Source organism: Leopardus geoffroyi, chromosome C2, assembly GCF_018350155.1.
Source record: "Leopardus geoffroyi isolate Oge1 chromosome C2, O.geoffroyi_Oge1_pat1.0, whole genome shotgun sequence".
Classification (NCBI taxonomy): domain Eukaryota; kingdom Metazoa; phylum Chordata; class Mammalia; order Carnivora; family Felidae; genus Leopardus; species Leopardus geoffroyi.
This window is the reverse complement of record NC_059333.1, coordinates 59,161,485-59,189,187: the sequence shown is the minus strand read 5'-3', so window position 1 is coordinate 59,189,187 and position 27,703 is coordinate 59,161,485. Positions and strand designations below refer to the sequence as shown.

The window sequence follows — 27,703 nt, the reverse complement described above, 5'->3', positions numbered from 1 at the left end:
CGGAACAAAAAAGCACAACTACGTCCAGACTAGGAAAGAGCGGACCTGGCACCCATTGCGCAGGCGCGCTCAGTGTTACGCTTCCGGAGGGAGGGGAGAAGAGGCCTGAGCCCACCCCAGCGAGCCCTCTCTCGCGTCACGTGGCGGGAGAGTCCTGTGTCACGTGAGGCCCAGGTAGCGGCGGAGCTACGGCAAGAGAGAGAAGGGGAAGCCGGAAGGGGCGCGAGTGAAGCGAGGGGGAGAAGACAGCTCCCGAGGAGGCGAGGGGTGCGCGTGCGCCCGCCTCTCCCCCCAACTCTCCCCTCGTCCCCGCCGCCCTCCCTTGCGGCCGGGGAGACACCTAGGCCCGGTCCTCCGCGCGCTGCCTGGGTTGTGAGCAGCGTGCGCCCTGCCCTCGCGATTGGCGCAGCCGCCCCTCCCCCTCGTCCCGTCCGTCCCGTCGCGTCCCGTCCCCTCTGGTGCCGCCGGCTGGGTGCCGATGCGCGTCGGGGGCAGCGGGGATTTTTTCTGACTCCCGGTCCCTGCCCCCGCTGCCTTTCCCACCCCATCGCGGGGCCGGCCGCTTCTCCGGCCCCAGGATGCAGAATGTGATTAACACGGTGAAGGGAAAGGCACTGGAAGTGGCTGAGTACCTGACCCCGGTCCTCAAGGTAAGCCAGGCCGGGCTTGCCAGGGGCTGTCAGGTACACGCTCAACTCCGCAGGGACTGAGGACCCGGCGCCGGGAGGGACACCGTGTTTTCCGGCGGGGGAAAGTGTAGGAAGGTGTTAAGGGTGGGATGGGACACAGGCAAAGGCGCAGCCCCACCGGAGGTGTTATCCAGCTGCTCTGTAGGGCTTTCGGGCTCTTCAGGTAAACTTGGAGCACTGCTGTCGCCACCCCTCAGAGCTCAGCGCGTCTGGGTACGTCAAGTTGGAAGGTGGTCCGCAGCTAAGTAGATTTGAGAATGTTAAATCTTAACATCGGAAGTCTTTTGAACTTTTTAAACGAGCGTATTGCTTATCTTTTTAAAAACGGAGTCAGTATTTGGTATTAAAATGACATGTCACTATCCTCAAATTTCATAGAAAGTCTCTTATGATTAGGAGTTTGAAAGAGTAAATTGTGACTGAGGTCTCATCTTGTTAGATTTCAGAGAACACTGTGAAGTGCAACATTATCTCCAACAGTACCATTGAACCTACCAGGCAAAACCTCCCTTTCCTGAGTTTTTTAAATAGCCGAAAAACTATTTGTAAAGCTTGGATTTAAGTGATAATAAGGAGCAGCTTGACGCTCCTAGATATACTTATTTTTTTGCATTGTCAGTACGGCGTTTTTAAAGTAAAATTTGTAGCATACTGGTTTTAAAGCAGTGACTTTATTTTCAAAGATAAATTTCTACAAGTGCGTTCAAGTTTTGATAAGTCTTAAAATTTAAGTTTGTTGTCATTGTTTTTCCTTTCTGAAAACTGAGCAATGAGAATAAATGAATAGGGAGTTCTTAAGTGCTTTTATTATTTTTTTAAGCTTTCAGTAAAAATTTTACAAATCTTACGGTAGGGATGAAATACCCATGGAAATGGTCGGTCCTCTTTATTCAAGAAGTTATTCTGGTATGCTAGGAATAGTGGGTAGCTTTATTTTGCTCCCTTTCCATGACAAAGGGAAATGTTAGCCCTGTACTTACTTTTTTAATATTTATTTCCAAGACTGATTTTAAAATGATACCTTGTTGGGCCAAGTAAAAAAAAGGGGGGGGGGATAAGTTTATAAATGGGAATTCCAACTCTTGCTATGCTTTTATATATGTTATATGATGTATATATTTTTTTACAGTGAAATCCCTTGTAATTAAAATAACTCCTTCAACTCTGAAATTGAAAATAATTTTGACATTTAAATCAAATGATTCTTTTGCATATTATGTCATTTTTCAGAAATATGTCTACCAAGGTATGTAGCATTGAAATAATACATATTCTTAAACTTTTTTTTTTCCAAGGAAAAGAAAAAGAGTTCCCAAATTAAATATAAAACTACTGTTTTATTGGCCAGTTGTATTATATTGAACTTAGAATTATATTTTGAAGAATCATTTTACTTATTCTCCAAACTGAAAAGTGTTAGCTTGTCAGAATGTACTTGTTAGTGTGTATTTTTAGTAATAAGGAAAGCAGAATTATTGATCCTTTCCTTGCCTGTCCCTGTTTACAGACAGAATCCTGTAGTTTCCTAGTAAACATAAGATGGCAAGGAAGAAAAACCAAATCCCTTGAAAGAAACAGTGACTTATCCTAGCAAGTAGAAATTAAGAAAAGTCATGGTACAGTAAAGGCCAAAGTCCTTTCAATGATTTTCAAGCCTCTACTTGATTGGGAGAGACCCTTATCTCAACTGCTACTTTATTCCTTGCTCACTTTGGCTTAAGCCAGCCTAGTCTGTCCTGTTTGTTTCTCCGTTTAATGCTCTCTTGCCTTGTGTTTTTGTATTTGCCACTCCATCTGCCTAAAATGCTCTTTTACAGCTGTGTGGCTTGTTCATTTTTTTTAAGGTCTCTGCTCAGTAGTCACCTATCAGGGAAGTCTTTGTTTTGTCACCATCCTATTTTAAATAGCCATCTCTTTTCCTCCACCCCTGACCAGTTTCCTCTCTGCCTCATTTTTCTTCGTGGTTTTCATTACCATTTGGCTTTTCTCCCTCCACTAGAGTTTAAATTCCTTATGAGGACAAGGATCAGTTTGGTCTATTTTATTCACTCCTGTAGCCCCATTACTTCAAATAGTGCCTGGCACATATTGGTCATTCTAAATACATGTTGAATGAATAATGTTCATAAATGGATTCTTTCATTTTTGTAGACTGTACTACAAAATCTTACATTTAACTTAAAATTTAGAAACATTTGGTAAATAGCATCTTTGCTTTGGAGGAGAAAATATTATATCAATATCTTGGTGATATAATAATGGGAAAGGACTAAATAATTTATGACCTCTAGATTTGGGTTCTAATATTACTCCATTGAAATGAGATGTTGGAGATGTTGACTAAATAGTAAAAAGTCTAAACATTTTTTATTTTTTTTTATTTTTTTTAAATTTTTTTTTTTTCAACGTTTATTTATTTTTGGGACAGAGAGAGACACAGCATGAATGGGGGAAGGGCAGAGAGAGAGGGAGACACAGAATTGGAAACAGGCTCCAGGCTCTGAGCCATCAGCCCAGAGCCGGACGCGGGGCTCGAACTCACGGACCGCGAGATCGTGACCTGGCTGAAGTCGGACGCTTAACCGACTGCGCCACCCAGGCGCCCCAAAAGTCTAAACATTTTTAAGACATCTTTATCGTTCTGTAAAATAAAGATGTGTACAAAATCATTGTAAGACTTAATGTATAAACCTTTGGATGCTTTTCCAAAGAGCTTTGCTCTGTTATAGCACTGATCAAATTGTAATTATTTCATGTCAGTTTCCTTCATTAGACTTATATATTCCTCTAGGTACCAGTGATACATTCTTTTTTGTATGTGCTCCTTTGCCTAGAAGGGTACCAGGCAAATACTTGCCCACAAAAATCTTTAATTTGAAAGTGAAAGTGTAATATGTTAATTCTTTTTGCTCTTTTTAGGAATCAAAATTTAAGGAAACAGGTGTAATCACACCAGAAGAGGTGAGTGTTAAAGATATTCTGAAGCTGTTACGTCTTACAATTATATTAAACTGTGTGGCTTTTTTGTTTTATAAGAAAATATCTTAAAGTTTAATTTTGATTTGATTAAAATTAGATTCTTTTGACTATATTAGCAGTTTTATGGGGACTTCTACTTCCTATGTGAGAAGAAGATGTAACTTCCCTCTCAGTTTGCCACTTCTCATATTTCTCTGTAGTTCCTCTTGATTTAGAAATGGTGGGAGAGGGAATGGAAAATATTCCTGGTCACTTACCCCTCACTTATATTTGTGTTATATTGAAGCTGTGCAGGGAGCTTTTGTGGTGTTTGCTGCCTTTGTCTGCATCAAACATGAGATTTCATGGCTTTTCATTTGGAAACTTTGGCTTACTGCTTGTATGTTTTCTTTTGGTATTTAGCTTAAATATTTTACTGCTACATACTTAAGGCTGACTTTTTTTCTCACAATTCTTTAACTTTTTCTACTAACCAAGTAATGTTGAGCCTACCTAATGCTGAAACTGATGGCTATTTTATAGGCCAGTTGTGTTTTATTGAACTTTTAATATAGAATTAGGTTTTGAGGAATCATTTTATTTGTTCACCAAATCTATATAATAAAAATGTTCTCTTTTTTTAGGTAGTTTGTTTTGTTATCCTTTGAGAAATAAATACTGTCCTAAAAATCCTTTTACATTCCAGTTTCATGAATAGTTACAGTTGCATCAGACTTACTTTCTTAATAAATGGCGAAAATTTTAAGCTTCACCTTTAACTTTCATTAAAAATACCACTCGTTGGCAATAGAACTTTACTTACTGTTTTGAAAGAAACATTTTGAATTGGGCCATGCTTTGTGATCTGGCTGTTGCTAGAAAGTCTAAGACCACACCTAAGAATTTATTGATCTTTCAGTTTTCAATTGTGATGGAATCTCTTGGGTTCCAAATCCTTGTGAGTTCTGAGAATGGTGTGCTGAACTGATCTTTTTATCTGAAATTGTCTTTATTTTTAGTGAAGACAGATGGTGGTATAGAAAGAACCTGGGAGATCGACCTTCTAGACCCATTTCTCTTAATTTCTCCTTTTCTGACTTGGGCAAATCAGTTAAGCTACTAGACACAGGCCTCATGTTTTCTCGTCTATAAAATGAGGGGTTTTGGCTAGACATTCTCTAAAGGATCGATTCTACCTTAGGCACCAAGAGTTTAATATTTTGAATACCACATAAAATTAAGTTTTGATATTCTTAACTTTCTTGCCAGACAAACGTATAATTTAGACATAGCTCTTAAAACTATCTGAAATCAAGAGCAGGAATGAAAGTATGCTATTCTTCTTCCACTCTTTGGCTTTATATATGGGAAGATGACTAATTGGTAAATAGACAGTTGGAGTGAGAGATGCAAGTCTGTGGTCATTGGATAGACTTAAGCTAACTGTTTTAAAACAGCTACTCACCATAGAATGAATAACTAATAGTTATACTCCAACAGAGTTGTATCATTAAATGGTTTATAAATTTCCTCCTTTAAAAAAAAAATGCAAGGGAAAACTAGCTCAGCTGGGTACCAACCACATAATGCTGGATTGAGATAGAACACAGTTACAGAGTTCAGTTTGATTAGAATGAGTCTCCAGGAGGAAAATAAGACATAATTTACTTCGGATAAATGATATACTGAGTTGATCTATGTATTTGTTTTCTCTTACTGTTTCTGGGCTTCTGGCTGTTAGTCTCCAGCTCTCTTTTGTTTTCATTGAGAGGTATTGGAAGTACTGTGTTTAAAAAGAGAGGTAGACATTATCTAATACAGAATTGTCTGACTAAAATTGATATATATATATACATATATGTATGTGACTGGATTATCAGTAATACAATAGCTTGAAGGATAAAGTTGCTGACTAAAATGTTTATATTGGTTCCGTCTTGTTGGAATTATTCAGTGCAGTGCAATTTTTAATCACTGAGAGAAACTACAGCTTGAGAAACTTGAGTCTGCCTTGCATTTTGTTTCATTTGAGCATATAAAGCATGCAGTAAAGGCCATTGCTAATGAGGATAAATGTGTACATATATTAGCTATCTGTACAATTCTTTGTTCCTTTATAATTTTTCTTCTAGTGTTTTTTAGTTTTTTTAATTTCTAAAAAATTTTTTAATCTCTACACCCAATGTGGGGCTCAAACTCACAAACCCAAGATCAAAAGTTGCATGCTCTACCAACTAAGCCAGCTAGGTGCCCCTGTTGTTTTTCAATAGATGCTACTGGAGGTGCCATGGAATAAAATACTAGAGTCAAGGCAATATCATTAAAGAATTAAGTTTTTGACTGTTTTTGTATTGTATTTTGTTGAGTTAATACTTTTTCAGTAATAAATTAGTTCCTGATAACCACAGAGTTAATGGTAGCATTGGTTACAGTGAACTAAAATGCTTAAAACTTTGGGGAGAGCGTATTGTTTTCATTTGGGTTTTTTGTCTTTACCTAACTAGTTTAAATAATAAAAAGATTCTTTGAAATGAAAGAACAGAAACATTTGAAAAGTTGCTGTTGGGAATATGCTGCTAAATCTTATCTTGTTAATGTATCTTCTCTAAAGAAATTACTCTTAGAATTCTTATTTTATAAAATTTTACTTTCTTAAACGAAGATAGAGTATTAATGTAGACATTGTTTTCTCAGAAAAGCATTGGAAGATTAAAGGTAACTTTTTTTTTTTTTTTTTTTTTTGGCGTGTAATAACCCATGAACAATGATTTTAAGTTAGAGCTGTTGTGAAACAGAAGTAATTAGGAAAATATGTGCATGTGTATTGCTTGAGTTGGAACACTGCAGTTAACGCTTAACAGACTTTCATTTTCTGCTCTCAAGAATAAGCCTGATTCCTGTCTTATAGTAAGATCAGTTCATGCTCATGTATAATGGAAATTCTCAAAAGCTTAAACTCTTTTCTTTCTCAGTTTTTTATTTCTGAAGAAAAACAAAAACTTGTGCAGTGTTCAACCTGCCCAGAAAGTCCAAGGTGTTAGAGGATTCAATTTCTTAACTGTGTTGGTGTTTTCTGAGTCAATCCAAAAGCTTCTAACTTCTTCTCCATTGTTTGGCACTGCGTTTCTCACTCTTGTTAATATGAAAAAGCTTTCAAAATGGGCTGTTATCTGAATTTAAAAAAAGAACAAAAAAGAGAAGTGTACACTGTGATGTAATAAACTATTCTTACATCGTAGGCCTGTGTCTATTTAGTAATTTTTCACAAAGATCTTCTTTGAGTTTTCAACCACTAGCAAGAATCTCTCTTCATCTTATTTATCCATAAAATGGTTTTGACATTTTAAATCCTGCAGTGTTACCTTTGTTCATTTCATGATACAGTATCCTTTTGGCATTATTTAATCCGAAGATAAAAATTGAATTTAAAATAAATAAAGAATAAAAAATAACACTCAATACTTTTTTTCTTCCAAAATTTAAACTTTATGGATGTAAAAAATTTTGCAGTTTTAGTAATAATAAAAAATAAATCACCAGACTGGTAGAGCAGGTTTGGTGTTGTTTGCATTTATGTGATTATTGTGTAACAACATTACACAGATGGTCACTTTGGTATTTTACCATCTAACATTCAGTGATGTTCAATTTTTCTTTTTCCTTTTTCTTTATATTCCTTCTAAATCCTAAATAGTTTGTGGCAGCTGGAGATCACTTAGTCCACCACTGTCCAACATGGCAATGGTAAGTAATCTTGTGTGAGAAATCGAAAATTAATAAAAGGTATGACTTCGTAATCACGGCAATTTGCAGAATAAATTAGGGCATGAACTTTAGAATGACCAGTTTAACCCTCTTCTAGTAGATTTCTTTGTTAAGCAGTGTGCCCATGATACTTAAAGTAAAATAAAGGCTGACAAATTGGGTGTTACACCTATTTTGTTTTGCTCCATTAGAATAAAAGATATATTTGAGATAAATGTCTTCCTTTATTAGTATTCACTTTCTTTGTAGTGTCTAGGTCTGATCTTACGGTGGATCTTTAAAAATTAATGTTCAAGAGTTCAATAAATATGACCAGCTCACTTTTTTTTTTAACTAAAATGTTTATTGAATATTTTTATAACATTAATAAACACAGACATTTTACAGTCTTATGTTTTTTAATCATAAAACTTTGTATTCATGTTCAAAAGTATGTTCCCATTTTAGGAATTAGCCGAAAAAAAGGTTCATGATACTCATTAAGGTCTTAACTGGAAATTTGCTGTAATAGGCTTTTTACATTTTAATTTTTTTATTAACACTTTTAATTATAAAATTAATTTAAGCAACTTAGCAGATCTCATAACATATTTTAAATATTCTGAATAATAACAATGTTTTAAAACAAATGCTGTTTCAGTACTTTCAAGTACTTACAGTAAAACTACCTGACTGTGGCTGAAAAAGTGATCCCAATACTGGCAGAGCTGTTTTAATTTAAAGGCTAGAATTGTTTTGGAATTACCATCTTGTTTGGATATAAGTGGCTCAACTCCTTCTCCCCCCGCCCCCCTTTTTTTTTTAAATTCCCCCAATGACACTTTTACAATTGTTGTTGAAAGGTGTAGTTTTGATTTGGGAGCAGGGGTTCTAAAATTAATAAAGTTAGAACTGATACTGTTTTCCTTCATATCTAAAGGGCTTAAATAGTTAAAACTGTTTTAAGCCAAAGTTGAAACTCTCTTTTATCTGTGGCCTATTCTCTTCTTAATTTTTGTATTTGCACATACCCAAAATAGTTGTTACTGCCCTTTGTCAATTGCTCTTTTAGAACACTGTTTCTTAATGTACAAAAAAAGGCCAAAATGTCAGGTTTATTTTTATGTCCTTGTCTTCCTTACGTGTATTTCTGTTTTGCATTTAGAATTGAGTTAATATCATAGCAGTTGTCTGATGTAGTAAGGGTGATTGATTTTTTTAGATTACAAATTGTCTGTTAAAACTATATTTAGCTTGGTTCTAGCCTACAATTTTTTATATTTCAAGTCAAATAGGTATATAAAATTTAAAATAATATACATTTTATAAAAGGAAGTAATTTAGGATTTTCTTTAATAGGTATACATTTTCTTTAGGTTTCTTAGTCATAGTCTTTATTTGTCTAATTAGTTCAAACATATGATTAATAGTAGTATTATGGAGGTTTGGTATATGGTCAGGCTCTTCCTTTAGCAGGTAGTTTATAGTTTCACTTTATGAAATGTGATAGTTGAAATAATTTTATTGTAACTTAGAAGTTAGTTACTCCAGTGTCCATATTGGCCGAACAGCTGGAGCCAAAGGAGCAATTCATTTTAAACCTGTGCTAGAAAAAGATAATTTGTATGTTACAGTTTCGTGTCTGCAGGCACCATCATGACCTTGTTGTATATTCTTCACTCAGAACTTAAGGCGTTGCCATTTATTTCATTGTTGAATTTGATAGTTGAGAATGGTCTAAAGAAGCCTAGGAGGCTACTAAAAGATAGTAGGTCATTTCCTGGCTTTATTTTGTGCTCAAATGTATTAAACTTCAGACTGAAGCTCTGATAAGGCAGCAGACTCTCAGTTTTTGCAATAAACCACATGCCGCTCCAGCTCTGGCCAGTTCCATTATGAGACCCACAGAAGAATCTTTGAACCAGTTCTTGATAGTCCAAAGTAGCAATGAAAAATCAGAAATGGTTGTAGCTGGCTCTGACCCACAGAGGGAATAGTGTTGAAGAGCAGGAGCCCTGCTGTTCTGTGTTTTGGTTTTATGACTGTGAGCCATCTGACTTCTTTAAGCTAAAATGGAGATGTTAATATTACCTCTTCGAGTTCCGAGGAGTAAATAAAAGTTAGAGTTTTAAGTCTTACACTTAATAAATACTTGATAAAAGGATTTTTTCTGTTTTCACTCATTATTTTTAACATTAGCATCTTGTGACTCAAAGCATCTTTTTTCTCTTAGTTCCAATTTTAATAGAGTGGAAGAAATAAGGATCTTGCCAACCACCTACTTTGTTATGTAATGTCATGCAACTATTTTTCTGGCCTCCTCCTCTTGGTCTGAAGATGAACAATACTTTAGAACTCAAAGTCTGAGATTATACTCACTAAGGAACAACATTTTCTTTTTGTTTGAGGCAAACATAATAGTTGTTTAGTAATTCTGTATTGTTGTCTTTTTTGTCTCATGTGTAATATAAATTCTGTTAGGTCTGTCTGTGTCTCTTAGTACATTTTACTTAGAATGCTGTGTCTTTCCATGCCCTAACATACATCACTTAACAGCATCCTTCCCAAACCAGTCCTGAGACCGTTTTCTCAAGAGTGTGGATTGTGTAGTTTTGGTATTTAGATGTGATAGCTCTGTTCTGTCTTTGCCTGTTAAAATAGTTCTCATATTTGGTCCTTTTTACTCTTTGAAGGGCTACAGGGGAAGAATTGAAAGTGAAGGCATATCTACCAACAGGCAAACAATTTTTGGTCACCAAAAATGGTAAGAATTACATTGTGTATATCAGTAAATCTTGCACAAAGAGTTATATTTAAAAAAATAAAACTTAATTTATGCTTGGAGCCATACTTACAGCTTCTCTCAGACAGAAATTTAAAAATTTGATGAAGTGCTGTGTTTTCTGTTGCTAGAGTATTTTTTCCTTATTTGATTTTTACCCTCTTCCTTTTTGTTACTTCTTTTTGCCAAAAAGATCCACTTGTAAGGTGTGGAGGAAAAGGACCCGAGCAGAGTTGGAATTTTAATGGCCTTTTTTAAAAGTTGACTTCATAGTCATAATTTTTTTAGCTGTTTGATTCTGATCTCCTTTAGACTTAAACATTTGTGATGAAAAATGAAATTGATACTACCTTTGACATCTAAAAGCTCCAAGCTAAAGATTTTATTATCCATTGTGTCTTTTAAAGATTGCCTTTAGGAACAAAATTGTTTTTTGAAACAAATTGTTTCTTATTTATGAAAACAGCCTCAGAAGGTTGTTATAGTCCCTATCTAATCACAAAACAGCACATTGATTTTTGTTCTGGTTTATCTATTACAGCAAAGGAAAATATGTATAACATACCAGGTTTTTTTTCTTTCCTACAGCATATGTTTTATTAGAGTTGATCATTTATATCCTGCTTGTTTTTTAAAGAAATCAGGAGATGAATAGCAATTTGTCGACCCTACATCATGTTTTTACCTTATAATTGTTCAGCTCTAGGTTTATGTGAATAAAAATAACTGTTCACACATATGCTATATGAAAAACTTTGTTCCGATATTATAGAAGATAGTAAAATTTAGCAGTTAGTGAATTTTACACTAGCTTATCCTTTATGAATAGCTGGAACTTAGGTATGAATTATGAAATACATATTGAAAGTTACTGCAGCATTGCAAACTGGAGGTCACCTCTACCACCTCTGAGAATGCCAGGTGGTGCCTTCATGTTTTGAGAGTAAAGCCATTAAAATAAGGTATTATTATGCATTAGCCTGAAATTGTACAGTGTCATCTCTGGCTTTAGCCAGCTGTTCTTCACAGCCCATCAGGGTAAAGAATACACAGAAACTTTCAAGTAGAGAGGCACTTGGATGGCTCAGTGAGTTAAGCATTGGACTCTTGATACTGGCTTAGGTCATGATCTCATAGTTTGTGGGATTGAGCCCCATGTCAGGTTCTGTGCTGACCGTGTGGATCCTGCCTGGCATTCTCTCTGTCCCTCTCTCTCTGCCCCTCCACCTCTTGTGCTCTCGCTCTCTCTCTCTCTCTCTCCCTCTCCCTCTCCATCCCTCTCCCTCTCCCCCTCTCCCTCTCTGTCAAAATAAGTAAATAAACAAACAAAAAACATTTTCAGTAGAACTTTTCTACCTGTGTTCTGACAGAGCTATTTAGGGAAAGATAAGTGTGATCATTAATGTATTTGTGAGCTGAATATAACTCTTTAAACACTAACTTAAGCACTTATTAGAAATGAAATACAGTATTTCCTTAAATGGAATAAATTTTCTCTTTTTTTCTAATGGATTCATAGGAAGCAGATTATGTGCTAGTAACTGTATTTGCCACTTGTTTAATAGTGCCATGCTACAAGCGGTGCAAACAGATGGAATATTCAGATGAATTGGAAGCTATCATTGAAGAAGATGATGGTGATGGGGGATGGGTAGATACTTACCATAACACAGGTAAGAGGAGAATAAAATACTGTATTTTATTTTAAATTGTTTTAAACTCTTTTACAATCTTTCATAACAGCATTGATTTTAAAAAACAACAACAACAAAGGATACATAAGGCACAGTTGTCCCAATACACTTTTACCTGAAAAATAGCAGGAAGACAAATTGGAAAAAAAAAAGAAAAAATGCCTTTGGAGAATACCAAATTTCTATAGTACTGCTACTTCAGTAGCAATTTGAAAATATCCATATCATTTTCTTTATTTCTAAAGAAAGAAAGACAATTAGTATTGCTGAGTATGCATACTGCTTTGATTTAGAGTTCCTTATTTACGTGTCATTCCATTGCTGTGTGACGAACTTTAGGACAGGAACTACGCTTGTATTTATTGTACTCAGAGACCCACATTTAAAATTATTTAATAATTATTTGTTCAGTGACAAACACTGTATACTCTGTGGAGGTAGAGATTCATTGCTGAATCCTCAGTATCTAACATAGTATCTGATACACAAGTTGTTCAATAGATTTTTGTTAAAGAAATTGACTAAATTTAAGCCTTTCATAAGTGTGTTTGCAGAAGTTGTAAATCTGAATATGATTTTTTATTCCAAGTCCTAAACACTGATTTTGCTACTGTATTTAACTATGTAAACGTAGATTAGTATATGCTGCTATAGCTAACTACCATTTATGACAGGGACAGCAGCATATACTAATGTGCATTTATGTAGTTGTATGTAGTTACATAACATACAGTTACATGAATTAATGTTAGTTAATAGCTAACAATTAATAGTTAATTTACACAGTTATATAAGTGCCATTTTTGGCTTAGTTTTAATGGAGAAAATGTGTTCTGAGTTTAAATCTAGGTACTAAAAATAAATTTTCTAAGTCCTAGAGAGTAGCAGCTGTATCAAAAGTAGTACTAGCACAGGGTTTCTCAGTCTTAGCCCTACTAACGTTTTGGGCTGCATGATTCTTTGTTGTAGCATTTCCTGTACATTGCAGAATGTTTAGCAGTATCTCTGATACTAGATGCCCACTAGATGCCAGTGGTACTTACCCAATTGTGGTAATTAAGAATGCCTCCAGACAGTACCAAGTGTTCTGTGAAGGACATATTGCTGCCATCTGTTGAGACCCATACAGTAGTCAGAGGGCTAAGTAATCTGCACAGGAAAAAGTACCTTGTTAGGTCAGTTTTTTTCTACCCTTAAAAAGGGACACTGCCATGTGTTTCTTCATGGTGATAGAAGCATAGATTCAGTGCTTGGGCTTCTTCATTTGAAACCTGTTTCTTTTTCTTTCTTCCAGGATTTTATTTAAATTCAAGTTAGTCAACATATGGTGCAGTATTGGTTTCAGGAGTAGAATTTAATGATTCATCACTTAAAAAAAAAAAAAAAAAAAGAGGTTAGAGTGGGAGAGAGCCAAAGCATAAGAGACACTTAAAAACTGAGAACAAACTGAGGGTTGATGGGGGTGGGAGGGAGGGGAGGGTGGGTGATGGGTATTAAAGAGGGCACCTTTTGGGATGAGCACTGGGTGTTGTATGGAAACCAATTTGGCAATACATTTCATATATTGAAAAAAATATATATATGTATAAAAAACAAAAATAATGATTCATCACTTAATATATAACACCCAGTGCTCATCCCAAGTGCCCTCCTTAATGCCCATCACCCATCTAGTCCATCCCCTAACCCACCTCCCCTCCAGCAGCCCTCAGTTCTCTATAGTTAAGAGTCTCTCATGGTTTGCCTCCCTCTCTGTTTTTATCTTATTTTGCCTTGCCTTCCCCTGTGTTCATCTGTTTTATTTCTTAAATTCTACATAGGAGTGAAATCATATATTTGACTGACTTATTTCACTTACCATAATATACTCTAGTTCCATCCATGTTGTTGTAAATGGCAAGATTTCATTCTTTTTGATGGCTGAATAATATTCTGAAACTTGTTTGTTTCTTAACGTGTTGAGTATTAATTAGTCAAGGCCTTAAGAAAATGTGGTTTGAAAACCTTTATTTTTTGACCTTTCCAAAATTGTTCAGCTGCTCTGCTTTAGTTTTCCTGTGTCTGGAAGACATGAGCAGGACCTCTATAGGCAATTGTTGACTAACCAAAGCCATTAGTTGTATCAGTATGTTTCTGATGTGAAGTAAATGAGCTATTCTGTTGTCTGGTTGTATTCTATTCCATAATCACTAGCTCAAAATTTGGTGCATATTTACAAAGGCATTCATTACAGAGGTAAGTAGGTATTAGTACGATTGGATTGATGAAAGTCTATTAAAGAAATTCAACAACTGAAAAAATGTTTGTCCTGCTGGAGAGATATCCTTAGAATTTTAGTTTAAACTCTATCCTGATCTGATTAAAACACTACTTCCGATGGACTCAAAAGGCCATGTGCCCGGTTCCTTAGTTACCTCAGTTCTCTTTGCTTCATCCTTGCTTCTCATAGGTTTCTTTTATTTGTCTTGGCCCTTGTATTAGTCATGGTTCTCAGAGAAACAGAAACAATAGAATGTATATATAGATAGAGATTAGATTATAGAGGTAGATACAGGTATAGATATATAGGTATACATAGATTTATTTTGAGGAATTGGCTTACATGATTGTGGTAGCTAGCAAGATTGCAGTTTATAGGATGGACTGGCCAGCAGGCCGAAGACCCAGGTAAGGGTTGATTGCTTCCGCCTGAGTGTGAAGATAGTCTGAAAGCAGAATTCTTTCCTTCTGAGCACTTCAGTCTTTTCTTATAAGGCCTTCAACTGATTGGATGAGGCCCACCTACGTTATGGGGAGTGATCTACTTTACTCAAAGTCTACTGATTTAAATGTTAGAGTCTACAAAAATCTAAAAACCACCTTCAGAGCTACATCTAGACTGGTGTTTGACCAGGCATCTGGACACAGTAACGTAGCCAAGGTGACATAAAATTAACCATCACAGTCTTTGAGAATGTTACCCTCATTAGAGTCATTTGAGCTTTTTTTTTTCTTTGTCAGTCCTACATTTAGAAGAGTCTAGTGGCATACTACTGCATTATTATATATAAATGAATTGAAGAGGTTTATTTTCTTTTTATCTATGTATTGGATTCAGGGAATCATTTTGTAATACCAATTCAGTATGTTAAGGTTTGGGTCTTAATGTTATGAAATAATCGTATCTATTATGTAATAATTTCTAAAAAAGGATGAAGTAAAAGCATTGTGCTAGAGCTGTGGATTGTGATATTTTCTATTAGTAAAAAATGAGTTATTCTTTGGACATGTTGAACAGATGTATCAAAGTTTTAGAAGATTAAAAAGGGAGCAAAGCATATTTTGTATGTAGAGTTTTTTCTCTAGTGTATCTCATCCTTCTTAAACTATCAAATTAGGGGGGTGCCTGGGTGGCTCAGTTGGCTAAGTGTCCGACTTCAGCTCAGGTCATGATCTCGCGTATCATGAGTTCAAGCCCCGCATCGGGCTCTGTGCTGACAGTTCAGAGCCTGGAGCCTGCTTCGGATTGTGTCTCCCCCTCTCTCTGCCCCTCCCCTGCTTGTGCTCTTTCTCTGTCTCTCAAAAAATGAATAAATGTTTTAAAAAAAATTTTTTTTAAATAAACTGTCAAATTAGAAACATTGACATGTTCTCTCTCTCCCTGTCTTTCTGCCCCTCCCCCACTCATGTTCCCTCCCTGTCTCTGTCTCTCTTTCTCAAAATAAATAAAGAAGCTTTTAAAAAAGTAGTGGTCGGGGCGCCTGGGTGGCGCAGTCGGTTAAGCGTCCGACTTCAGCCAGGTCACGATCTCGCGGTCCGTGAGTTTGAGCCCCGCGTCGGGCTCTGGGCTGATGGCTCAGAGCCTGGAGCCTGTTTCCGATTCTGTGTCTCCCTCTCTCTCTGCCCCTCCCCCGTTCATGCTCTGTCTCTCTCTGTCCCAAAAATAAATAAAAACGTTGAAGAAAAAAAAATAAATAAATAAAAAAAATAAAAAAGTAGTGGTGGGGGCGCCTGGGTGGCTCAGTTGGTTAAGCAGCTGACTCTTGATTTCAGTTCAGGTCATGATCTCATGATTTGTGAGTTTGAGCCCTGCATCAGGCTCCACACTGACAAAATGAGGCCTGCTTGGGATTCTCTGTCTCTCCCTGTGTCTCTGCCCCTCCCATGCTTGTTCTCTAAATGAATAAATAAATAAATTTAAAATAAATAAACTGACATGTATTTTAAATGAGAATGTACTTAGCTGACTTGTGGTGCTGCCATCTGCTTAGTGCCACCTTCATTGAGACAATATGTTCAAGGTAGTTGCTTAATGGGGTGCAGTAGACAGAGCATTGAACTAAAAGGTAGCACATATGGATTCGAATCCCAGTTTCTTAACTGTGAGACTCAGCAAGTCTCATTCGTTTCTTTATAAGGAGAAATGATTACCTAATTACCCCAAGGGTAGTGTTTATAAGGATAAAATAACCTATGGAAACAATAAAATAGAAAGGTCCATGTAAGTATGGTATGGTATTACTACTTCTGGCTCTCCTAGATTTCTGAAACAAATAACATTAATATCTTCTTGAGAAAATTTTAATGCAGGTTTAAATGAAATATAGAATATGAATCCTATAGTCTCCTAATGTATTCACTCTGAGAATGAATATATATTTGATAAAGACTCACACAGGGAAAGTAAATGAGGAATGGTAAATGAGTGATAGAATAATTCATGGTAAAATATCAAATTGGTATATTTTTTAATTTGAGAAGTGCTTTTGGCATTATTTATTCCTATTAGAGTTTTATTTGTAAAAATACTGCTAACATTGCCTCCTTATTTCAGAGGAGTTGTGAGAATTTAGGTAATTTTAAGTGTTAATTTATATGTTGCTTGAATCTGGGAAATGGTAGATGTTTACACTTTAATTCAGGTATTTCTTTGAACTTTAAACAGGTATTGCAGGAATAACTGAAGCAGTTAAGGAGATTACATTGGAGAGCAAGGTACTGGTTAATTAGTTACATTTCTAAATTCAGTGTTGTAATTATTTGCATATATATATTCTTATTCAAGCTTTTTAAAATTCGAGTTATTTTTTTCTCCTCTCACTTTTTTATACGACCATATCAAAACTACTCCTTCTCAGTGCTTATCTTCCTAAATCTGTGTGCGATAAAATTTTTTTTTCAGATTGTAACTGGTAAAAACAACTAACTTTCACTAATTGGGAAGGCTACTACGCTAGTTTAAAAGAAATGTTTTTTTAATTTTTAAGTATAAAATTTTGTGAATAGAAGTTTTTGAAGAGGTTTATGTACTTAGTGATTAGTAGCTACTAATTTCAAATTTTGTAGTTTAAACATTGTCCTAAGTAATTTACTCATTCCCTCTGTAATCTCTTAATTTACTGTTGTTTTCAGTGGAAGTTTTTGTTTTTGAAAATTTTGTTTTTGAAAATTTAAAGGTAAATTTTAACATCATCCAGAATGGATTTTGACTGAGTGGGAGCTAAATCAGTTGGGTTTTATTGTATGGTTTATTGTGGGGAGAGGGGATAAAAATCTGTAACGGGGTGGAATTTTTCTGCTTGAAAATTTTCAGTTAATTCAAGCTAATTTTATTATAGAAGCTTTTCATTTCTAAAGAGAGGATGATTGCAGCTGTCTTCATATTTTTATATTTGAAATAATATGAAAAATACAAAATGCCTTTATTCTTATCTTTTCTTTATTATTTTGTTAATAGTCAGATCTCTTAGAGAGCAGAATGTTTGGACAGAATAATTGCATTTCTTTTGTCCTTAGGAAACACTTGATACAACATTTGCTACAAGTTTAAGATACTCTTTTTTGTGTGTTTTTATCATTTAGATCTTTTGGGATTCATAACTGAGTCTTAACAGGAAAGGTTAGAAACTAAAACAAGTTTTCTTTTTGTTTTGTTTTTTTAATGTACAGTTTTATGCTTGCTAGGGATTAAGGTTCAGTTCATTGGCCTGAAAATTCAGCCTTTTGAAATTCTGTTTTTTGGAGAGTTTGAATGACTAAAAAACCCCAAAATGGCTTTGGCTACTTTAGAAAATCTTGTTTACTCCGGCTGTTAATTATGTATCCTTCAGCCTTTGGGAATGATAAATGGCAGTGTAGTATGGGGTAGCATTTTATGATAGGTTGATGATAATTCTTGAAAGAATTTTTTATAAATGCGGTAGTGGTTAATATGGTACTTGATATCCCATCTAACATCCTTATGTCCTACTGAAGTGTGAATACTTAGAATAATGGACAACTGGAATGTATCTTTCCTGTCATTTCCTATTTAATATAGAATTTATATTATTTTTCATAATTTAGTGCTTAGAATATTTGTTGTCCAGACCCAAATATTAATCTTTCTTGTTGATTTCTACTGTATTCTGTTTCAAGTATGATCACCATGACAACAACATGATTAAAATTTCCCTTAACAATCACTTTGTCAGATATTGGCTCTTCTAATAATTACCCAGATATTATCTTTCTTCTCTGGTTTCACATTTTGAGTGTAGTAATGATACATACAATTTAAGCTTCTAGTGGTAAATAAAATCTTCCCTAAGTAAAATTACGAATTAGGTGAAACTAGATATCCAGGATTTTTTTTTTTTTTTTTTTACTTCATTGACTTCACTTTTTTAGAATATTGATTTTGTGAAATAATTCTATATTAGGCTTGTCTTTGGTTAGCATTATTCTTTTATTCTAGTGCAAATACAGGTTAAAAATTGAACTGAAATCTTACATATTATAGTAACTGTAGAGTCTGATAATTTTACTTAATTCAACTGAAGATATTGTTAACAAATTAGAACATAATGTTTGATTTCTAATAAGTTTAACTTATAAATGTATTGTGATTTATAAAATATACCTTTTTTTTTCTTTTAAATTATGTGTGTAAGTAAGTTATAACTATGAACCAGTTTCCTAATACTAATGAATTGGTTAAATAAAAATACAGTTTTTTGGAAGTGCAACTGACAACTATTTTTAAATGGAGAGCTTAGGTGATTCTTGGTACTTCTATAATACTTTTATATTTTTCAGTCACAGCACTTAGCATATTATTTTTAATATTTGGCTTATGGGTTTGTCATCTCCAGTGGAGTAGGAGTTTCTTGAGGATATGAACTGTCTTTACCACTCTTATTTTCACGGTGGTTTGCACTGTGCTGATGCATGAGTGCTCAGTGTGTGAACTAATGGACATACTTAAGTGACTTTAAATATACTTATTTTCAAAGGACAGTATAAAACTTCAAGATTGCTCAGCAATATGTGAGGAGGAAGAAGAGGAAGATGAAGGAGAAGCTGCAGATATGGAAGGTATTTGTGTTCTAGATTTGCTTTAATCACACTAGAATATGGATTTTGGAGTATTTGTAGTTGAGGTGGACAAGAATTCTACTCCATTGTGTTCTAGATTTTAACATTTAACAGCCTACAGAGGCTTTTATGTAAACTTAAGTAGTGCAGAACTTACCTTATCTTGGACTCTTCTACTTTACCTAAGGCATAGCCTTGATAGCATTATTTCTAGTGGGATACATCTTAGTCATAAATCTTTAACACTGGGGACAGCTCTAATTCTTTTTTTTTTTCTTTAATGTTTATTTCTGAGAGAGAGAGAGAGAGAGAGCCTACACATGTGGGCACATGCTTGAACAGGGGAGGGGCAGAGAGAGAGGGAGACAGAGAATCCCAAGCAGGCTCCATGCTGTCAGCGCAGAGCTGGATGCAGGGTTCAAACTCGCAGACCAAGAGATCATGACCTGAGCCAAAATCAAGAGTTGGACCCTTAACCCATTAAGCCACCCAGGTGCCCACTTAAAAGCTAATTCTTGAAAACTATTTCAGAGCAGAAGAAAGTGTGCTCTTGTATTATGCATTTACTTTTCTTCTTTTGACCAAATACATAGAATTTATGGTGAGATAGAAATGTTCTGTAGCACGCAGAAGTGGAAGATGGTGCCAAGGAGAGTCGAGGCGCTGTTAATAGCAAGTGGAGTTTGCTCATGAGATGCCGCGTAGCTGAATTGCCAGCATAGTCTTGACTCAAAGTACTTTTCTGTTTTGTTTTCTAAATTACTTTTGAGTCTTCATGAAACCTAGCTGTATATCTGTTACTGAATTCTAGTGAGAGTTTTGTCCTTATTTTTGTGGCAAACACCCATTCTTGGAAGAAATCTGTATGAGTTACTTGTAACCAGAATTGCTCACAGCAACCTCACATACCAACCATCCCAGTGATCGACTTCTGTATCTAAACCTCCAGTCCAGATCTCCTGAACTTCAGAGGTATTTGTGTAGTTTCCTTTGTACCTGGATGTCTCATAATCGTCAGAACCACCTTCTTGCACAAATACTTTTGTGCATTCCATCTGTCTGAATGGTGTACAGTTATCCAGGCTGGGGTAGAGGGTAGGAAGAAAACAGTGAAGAAAGTACTGTTTTTAGAGTACAAGTTGTGGGACTGCCTTAAATATCTGACCGACAGCCTTTTAGTGTATTTGTGACATTTCCCTTGGATAGAGCTGAAGAAAAAATTGCTGTGTGTGGAATTGTGCTTAAAAAACTGTGTTGATGGTATAGGAGGTAATATAATAATTAATATAACAGGCAGTTTTCATTAGTCAGCAAATATTTATTGGGCAATATAGTATCTATGTAGCAGGCACTGTTCTTGGTGCTAGAGATAAAGCAGTAGACATCTTACGGAGCTTATATTCTAGTTATGGGAGACAAAAAAAATAGATAAGCAATATACTTTATTAGGCAATATAGTATCTATGTAGCAGGCACTGTTCTTGGTGCTAGAGATAAAGCAGTAGACATCTTACGGAGCTTATATTCTAGTTATGGGAGACAAAAAAATAGATAAGCAATATACTTTATTTGCTAATAAGTATTAGCAAAATAAAGGAGGGGGAGGGGACAGAGTCTTGGGGAGGGATGAGTACTATTTAAAATACGTTGATCAAGAAATTCATTGAGAACATGAATTTTAAGTAAAGCCTGGCAGGAGGTGAGTGAGCAAGCTATTTGGATATCTGAGGCCCTGAGGAAGGAGCTTGTGTGGCTTATATAAAATACTGTGAGCAGGGGCACCTAGCTGGCTCGGTGGGTAGGGCATGTGACTCTTGATCTCGAGGTCATAAGTTCAAGCCCCACATTGGGTATAGAACTTACTTAAAAAAAAAAAAAAAAAAAAAAATCCTGTGCCCAGAGATGAGCGAGGGCAGAGAAGTAAGGCATGGAGTCAATAGAGAAGTAAGGCATGGAGTCAATGAGGTAACCTTGGGACCAGATCATGTAGGGCCCTGGCTTTAATTCAGTGAGATGAGAAGCCATTGGAAGGTTTTTCTAACTAGAAGAGCAACTTAGAATAAGATTTACTATTTTAACAGAATCACTGTAATTGTTGTATTGAGAACAGGCTGAAGGGGATTAGGGACAACAGGATACTGTTTGGATAATCTAGGCAAGAAATGATAAGAGGTTGGGCTCGAGTGGCAACACTGAAAGTGATGAGAAATAGACTTCTGGACATATTTTGAGGGTACGGTCAAAGGGATTTGCTGCTGAGTGGGAAGTGGCATGGGAGAGACAGAGTAGCCAAAGATTTTTGGTGTGAGTGTCTGGCAAGGTGTCTTGAACTGAGATGAGGAAAATTGTAGGACCAAATAGCTTTGGAGGGGGAGTTTAGGAGTTCAGTTTTAGGTGTGTGCTGTTTGCCATGTACATTAGTCATTCCATTGGAGCCGTAAGTAAAGAGTTAGATATTGTGAGCAGGGGTAAATTTGGGGATCAGTAGCATTTAAAGCTATTCAGACTGGATGAAATCATCAAGGGAGTAAGGGTAGATAGAGAAAAGACAAAGTCCAGAAACTGAGCCCTTGGTTACTATAGAGTTTTTTTAAAAGAAAAGAAAGAAAAAAAGGAAATAAAGTTGAGATGAAGAAGAACCAAGCATAGAAGTTAGTAAAGGAGAAGCCACTGAGATGAGAGGCAAAGCCAAGGGAAGTGTTCAGGAAGGTGGGAATAAATCATCCAGATGGTCTTGGAAGGTCAGTTAAGATGAAGCCTGGGAATTTACCCCTGGATTCAGCAAAGAGGAAGTCACTGATGATTTTAATAAGCATACTTTATGCAATTATATAAACAGCCTTATGTTATACAGTGGAGTCACTGAGGGTTCTACAGTATCATGCCATTTGGTATTGCTAATAGACAGTAGTGTGGACCAAGCCTTGCCATGCTAATGTTCTCTGGCTTTGTCAGGTATAGTGCTGCTTTGGAAGTGTGGAATTAGCCCACTCATACCTATTCAGTATCTTCAGTTAAAAACAAAAGCAGGGGTGCCTGGGTGGCTCAGTCGGTTAAGCGTTCGACTCTTGGTTTTGGCTCAGGTCTTGATCTCATGGTTTCGTGAGTTTAAGCCCTGTGTCAGGCTCTGTGCTGACAGTGCAGAGCCTGCTTGGGACTCTCTCTCCCCCTCTCTTTCTGCCCCTCTCCTGCTCATGCTGTCTCTGTCTCTCAAAATAAAAAAGTCAATAAATAAGTAAATAAAGTAAAAACAAAAGCAAAAACCCAGGTTTTGAATGATACTCTGAAGTAATATATGTTATTTGGTTTAAGAAATCTTGTACTTGATTAATCTTTTGTTGCTTTTTATAACAGAATATGAAGAGAGTGGATTGTTGGAAACAGATGAGGTTTGTAAATTGAGTTTTTAGTTAACTTTTACTGAATAAACTTGCTGATTAATATTTCTAATAGTATCTTGATCTTTCCAGTAAACTTTTATTTATATGTTTACATTGGTTATAGCGTATAACATTTTAGCTTTGACTTTTAAGTTCTATTTGTTTTTGGAAAAAAATACAAGGTGGGAAAATTACCTTTTCTAAATTGTTACATTCATACTAATTTTAACGGCTGTAAATTTTTCTCCATTATTGCTAGGCTACCCTAGACACAAGGAAAATGGTAGAAGCTTGTAAAGCTAAAACTGATGCTGGAGGTGAAGATGCTATTTTGCAAACGCGAACTTACGACCTTTATATCACTTATGATAAATATTACCAGACACCACGGCTATGGTTGTTCGGCTATGATGAGGTACAAACAGAAAATATATTTATAATTTTTGGATTTAATTCCTTTGTCATTAGGTCCATGTGTATATACTGTGACCTTTTAAATTTTAGAAACATTTGTTTTATAATTTCATGATTAATACTGAACTTGATTCTTATTTTAAAGAAACTATGAATTATTCAGTGTGACAATAACACTACTAAGAATTAAACAGAAATAATCTGCTACATATTTATTGCTTTGTTCTTGAGGTTATTCATTCAAAATATAAGAGAAATTGAACTTAGTTTCTTGTATTAAATTTTGGGGGTATTACATTTGTTGCGTACATAAGACATTTACAAAATGATCATGTTGCGTGTGTTTTTTTTCTTTAAGACGGAAAACCTTTTTTTTTTTTTTTAACTTGTTTACGTAATTGAATTAAGGGATAACTGAAATAAAATCAACTTGTTTTAACATGTATGTCATTCTTATGACTATAAATGGGAAAATAAAAAAGTAAAACAAAATAGGCCCCAAAGATGAATTATAAAGTTACAAAATTGTTTCGACAGCTATGAACTTACTTTTTTGTGGAATCTGTACTGCAGCTGAAGTTATATAACCTTGGTGTACAGACTCCTTCCTCCTTTCCCTAGTATAAATAAATTGTAATTTCTTCCCCAAAGAGTCTGGTGATTCTAAATAGTCTGTAATAGTGTATTGCAGGTGATATGGGAGGGAGGGATATATCTATTTTAAACATTGAAGTTTAGGCCTGAAATTTTTTAAGTGTTTTTTGTTTGTTTTTGTTTTTGTTTTTTGAGAGAGAGCGCAAGCAGGGGGTGGAAAGAGGATCTGAAACAGGCTCTGTGCTGACAGCAGCCAGTCCAATGTGGGGCTTGAACTTCTGAACCACGCAAGATCATGACCTGAGCCAAAGTTCGATGCTCAATTGACTGAGCCACCCAGGTGCCCCAGGCTTGAAAGATTTTAAACAGTGATTTCAAAACATTTTTTATCATTTCAGCAAAGGCAGCCTTTAACAGTTGAACACATGTATGAAGACATCAGTCAAGATCATGTGAAGAAAACAGTGACCATTGAAAATCACCCTCATCTCCCACCTCCTCCTATGTGTTCAGTTCACCCGTGCAGGTGTGTGTGTGTGTGTGTGTGTGTGTGTGTGTGTGTGTGTGTGTGGTGTGTGTGTGTGTGTTGTGTGTCCATAAGGATTTATTACTTGAGAGTCTGTAAACAAAGTGTCCTAACAGAAAAGTTTAATAAGCAAGTAAAATTCTCTTTTGTCTTTTTTAGAAAGGTTCTTGTGCTTAAATATGTAAGAACAAAGGAAAAAGACCCAATTTATTTTAAGTTTAATTAATAAGACTATTTTTTGTTCTCTTTGTGTGTTTAGCTATAGTGTAGTATAGATCTTTGTGGTTTTACTGTTTTCAGCTCCAAGAATAGTTTAGAAGATGCTCTTTAGATTAAAAAGTACTCATCATTTAGACATGGTTTGCCCTATTGTGATAAATCTTGCTATGAATGTGGAGTATAAAGTTTTCCTTGTGTTTTTTATTTATCTCCTTTTGTTGGTTAGTGAAGGAAGATGTATTCAGAGTTTCTATTTTCCTTTAGTCTCCAGTTAAGAGATATTCAGCCCTACTATTTGGGATTTTCTTTGCATCATTGTGTTTTCGTAGGGCCAAGTAAGTGAAGCGGGCTCTATATGCACAATTTACTCTGTTATTTCTAATGGGTAACTCTTACAAATCACTGAGAAATTCTGGTAACAATATTTTTTGGATGAAAACTTTGGTATTCCATTGACTAATTAGATGCAACATTCTAGTTTTTTAAAATTCTTAGTATTGTCTTCTTATTTTTTGCAACCTCTTTGTCCTCATACTTTATCCAATAGAAAGCCTAGTTCATTTTTCCAGTTCATTTATGTCAAGAGTTGTTAATATTGCTAACTGAAAAGTAATTCAAGAGTCATTAGTTTTAGTTTTGGATTATCTGAAAGGTTTTCATTTTATTTTGTTGCCTTCTCTGATGGTTTGAGGTTTTAGGATGGTGCTTATCAAACTGAGGCATGTCTCTTTCTTAGCTGTGTTAGGGAAAAGAGGTAAGTAATTTAACTGGTAATTAATGTTAAACGTTTTAATAAATGGCTGTATTATACAATGTAATGTAAGTAGCAAAAAGTTGGGGGCCTATAAGGTAAGATTTCAAGTACATTTTAGGCCTGACCATGGGCCACCTCAGATTATGTTTTTGGATTCTCAGGACTCTGAGAATCTTTTTTTTTTTTTTTTTTTAAACTGTATTTTATTTTTATTTTAAGAGAGAGTGAGCAGGGGCTTATTCTCAGCTAAATATTTGAGCAGCTGAAATCCCAGCATTGTAAATATGTCTTTTTTTTTTTTTTTTTTTTTTTTTTTTTGATTAGCTGTTACCATGTAGGTTTTTTGAATTTGCCTGGTATAATTCTTGTTTCTTAGAGCACACAGCCCTTGCTCTGCAATTATACCCTGGCATGGTTTCCCTTTTCTCTAGTTTTCTGCTGCACTATCCCCCAAACTCCTTCAGCCCGCATTGTAGGATAGCTAACTAGTGCCATTGTGTTTGTGACTACCATAGCTTTTAAAATTTAGCCTGAGCTCCAGTAAAATATTCTACATGACTCAACAATCTGATTTGTTTGGGAATAGGAAGGAGAATATTTTATAATATAACTATTAACGTTAAAATTAATTCACTGACACTAATAAGGTAGATTCCTTGCTTTTCCTATTTTGATCTAGTCTATGCTGATAAGATTTATTTATTCTTTTGCTTTTAGGCATGCTGAGGTGATGAAGAAAATCATTGAGACTGTTGCAGAAGGAGGGGGAGAACTTGGTGTTCATATGTATCCTTACCTGTGTATGTCATTAGTGGCACATTGGCTCCTAGGATTGTTTTCTTCTTTGGGACATGTAGTATAATGTTAATGACACAGTACCTATAACTTGTTTTAGCCCCTCATATCTGGAAGTCTTAATGGGAGTCTTTATTTAGAAAATGCCATATTGTGATAGTTATGCTTTGTCCAGATGATGAGCACATGTTCCTTTGTGCTCCCATCAGCCCTGCCTTATGACAGAACCTTGGTCAGTGTGTTTGTCTAGGTAGCAGCTTGCTAGTTGCTTTTGTTTGTGGAAGAGGCAATGGCTAAGAGTATGTGAATATAGAACCATTGCTCTTAATGGAAAAAAACAGGCAAAAAGAAGAGTAACCTACTAATTTAGAGGATAACACATGAGTATCTTTTCCCTAAGTATATTTCCAGTTTAACTATTATTAAAAAATGTGCTTCCCATCAGGTAAAAGTAAAGTTAGGTTGTGTCATTCTGAGGTCTCTGAAACAGAATTCAGCTTAATAGGTTAATAAAAAGTAAAGCACACGAAGTATATTTCATATATTCTTAAAATATAGTATCTAAGAGCACCCTTCTTATATCTTACTATGGTTTTCCTACTTCTGGGGTTGACAAGAATAAACTAAGTAAACTGCTGGATCCTGAAATACATGTACCCATAGCATGGATTTGGCAAAAGCAGCCAAAGTCAATAATGTAGATGCCAAATAGTTTACATAAGTTTGGTGCTAGATTGATATAACACTTGGTTCTTGCCACGCAGTGTTAGATGTAGACTGTGAGGGGTCACCCCTGTCTTAGAACTGTAAAGCACCTAAAAATTGCTAATAAAGTGTGTCCCTCAGAGGAACACTGGGCTTATTTGACACTGAAACAAACCTGGAACCCTCGGACCAAGCCAGTCTGATTCCTGAAACCCTATTGCGCATAACTTGAGCATTCATCTCTGTGTTGGAGACTGGGTAGCGACTTGTAAGACTCTGTGTTTAATAATTGAGTCATCAGTTCCCCCAATAAAAATTAAGGTCTTAATATTTTCAGGTGCAGTGGAACATAGAAAAAAAATTCAGGATTTTATTAAACAGTCTAGTGTAGCAGATTGTATGGCAAGTACATACACTAACTACAATCAGTCCTTATGGAGGGTTTCCACTTAATTATTTTTTTCTCTTTTGCTTCAGTGCTTTTATATTTTTTACCCTATCTTATTTTCTAACAAACTAATAGTAAAGGAACCATTTCCCACTCATTTAAACATGAACAACCTTGTTCTCACTTTTATATAAAAAAAAAAAATGGGCTCATGCAAACTCATACTTATTAGGAAGTTTCACATTTAAATACTAAATGAGAGTAGGTCAAGCAGTCTTCAAGTTACAGAGAACCTCATGTTGAATAGACACAAACTTCCATGAATTATTTTTTAATATACTTAAGATTTTGTCTTATGTATTTTTTCTGAGAAATTGTTTAATAAGGATAATTACAATGTTAGCTTAAATCCTAGTACTATTTACCAATCAATTTTCCTTAGCTAAAGACCTTTAGGTATCTTCTAATTTTCTTGAAGTTCGTACAAGCTGTCATTCCAACGATAGAATATGACTACACAAGACACTTCACAATGTAACGAAGAAAGCATAGAATTTATCCTAATTACTGGTTCTGATTTTTAAAGAATTAACCCATAGATGTGACATTGACCATATACACCAATATGTACAATTTCTCTAATAAAGGGACTTATATGTTTATGCATTAAATAAAAAAAGTTCCACTACCAGCCTTATTTGTTTAATAAAAATGAGTGTAAAGAGA

At 35.4% G+C, this 27,703-nt stretch overlaps 1 protein-coding gene across 1 annotated transcript; it reads left to right on the top strand.

Moving 5' to 3' along the window:
* Positions 1 to 67: 67 nt before the first annotated feature.
* Positions 68 to 27,703, top strand: ATG3 (autophagy related 3). The gene is made up of 12 exons (XM_045502046.1): positions 68 to 650; positions 3,609 to 3,650; positions 7,342 to 7,391; positions 10,085 to 10,155; positions 11,739 to 11,846; positions 16,792 to 16,841; positions 19,121 to 19,202; positions 22,557 to 22,591; positions 22,842 to 22,997; positions 23,989 to 24,116; positions 25,807 to 25,875; positions 27,434 to 27,703. The coding sequence occupies exons 1-12, from the start codon at positions 579 to 581 to the stop codon at positions 27,513 to 27,515; spliced, it is 945 nt and encodes a 314-aa protein (XP_045358002.1). The 5' UTR covers positions 68 to 578; the 3' UTR covers positions 27,516 to 27,703.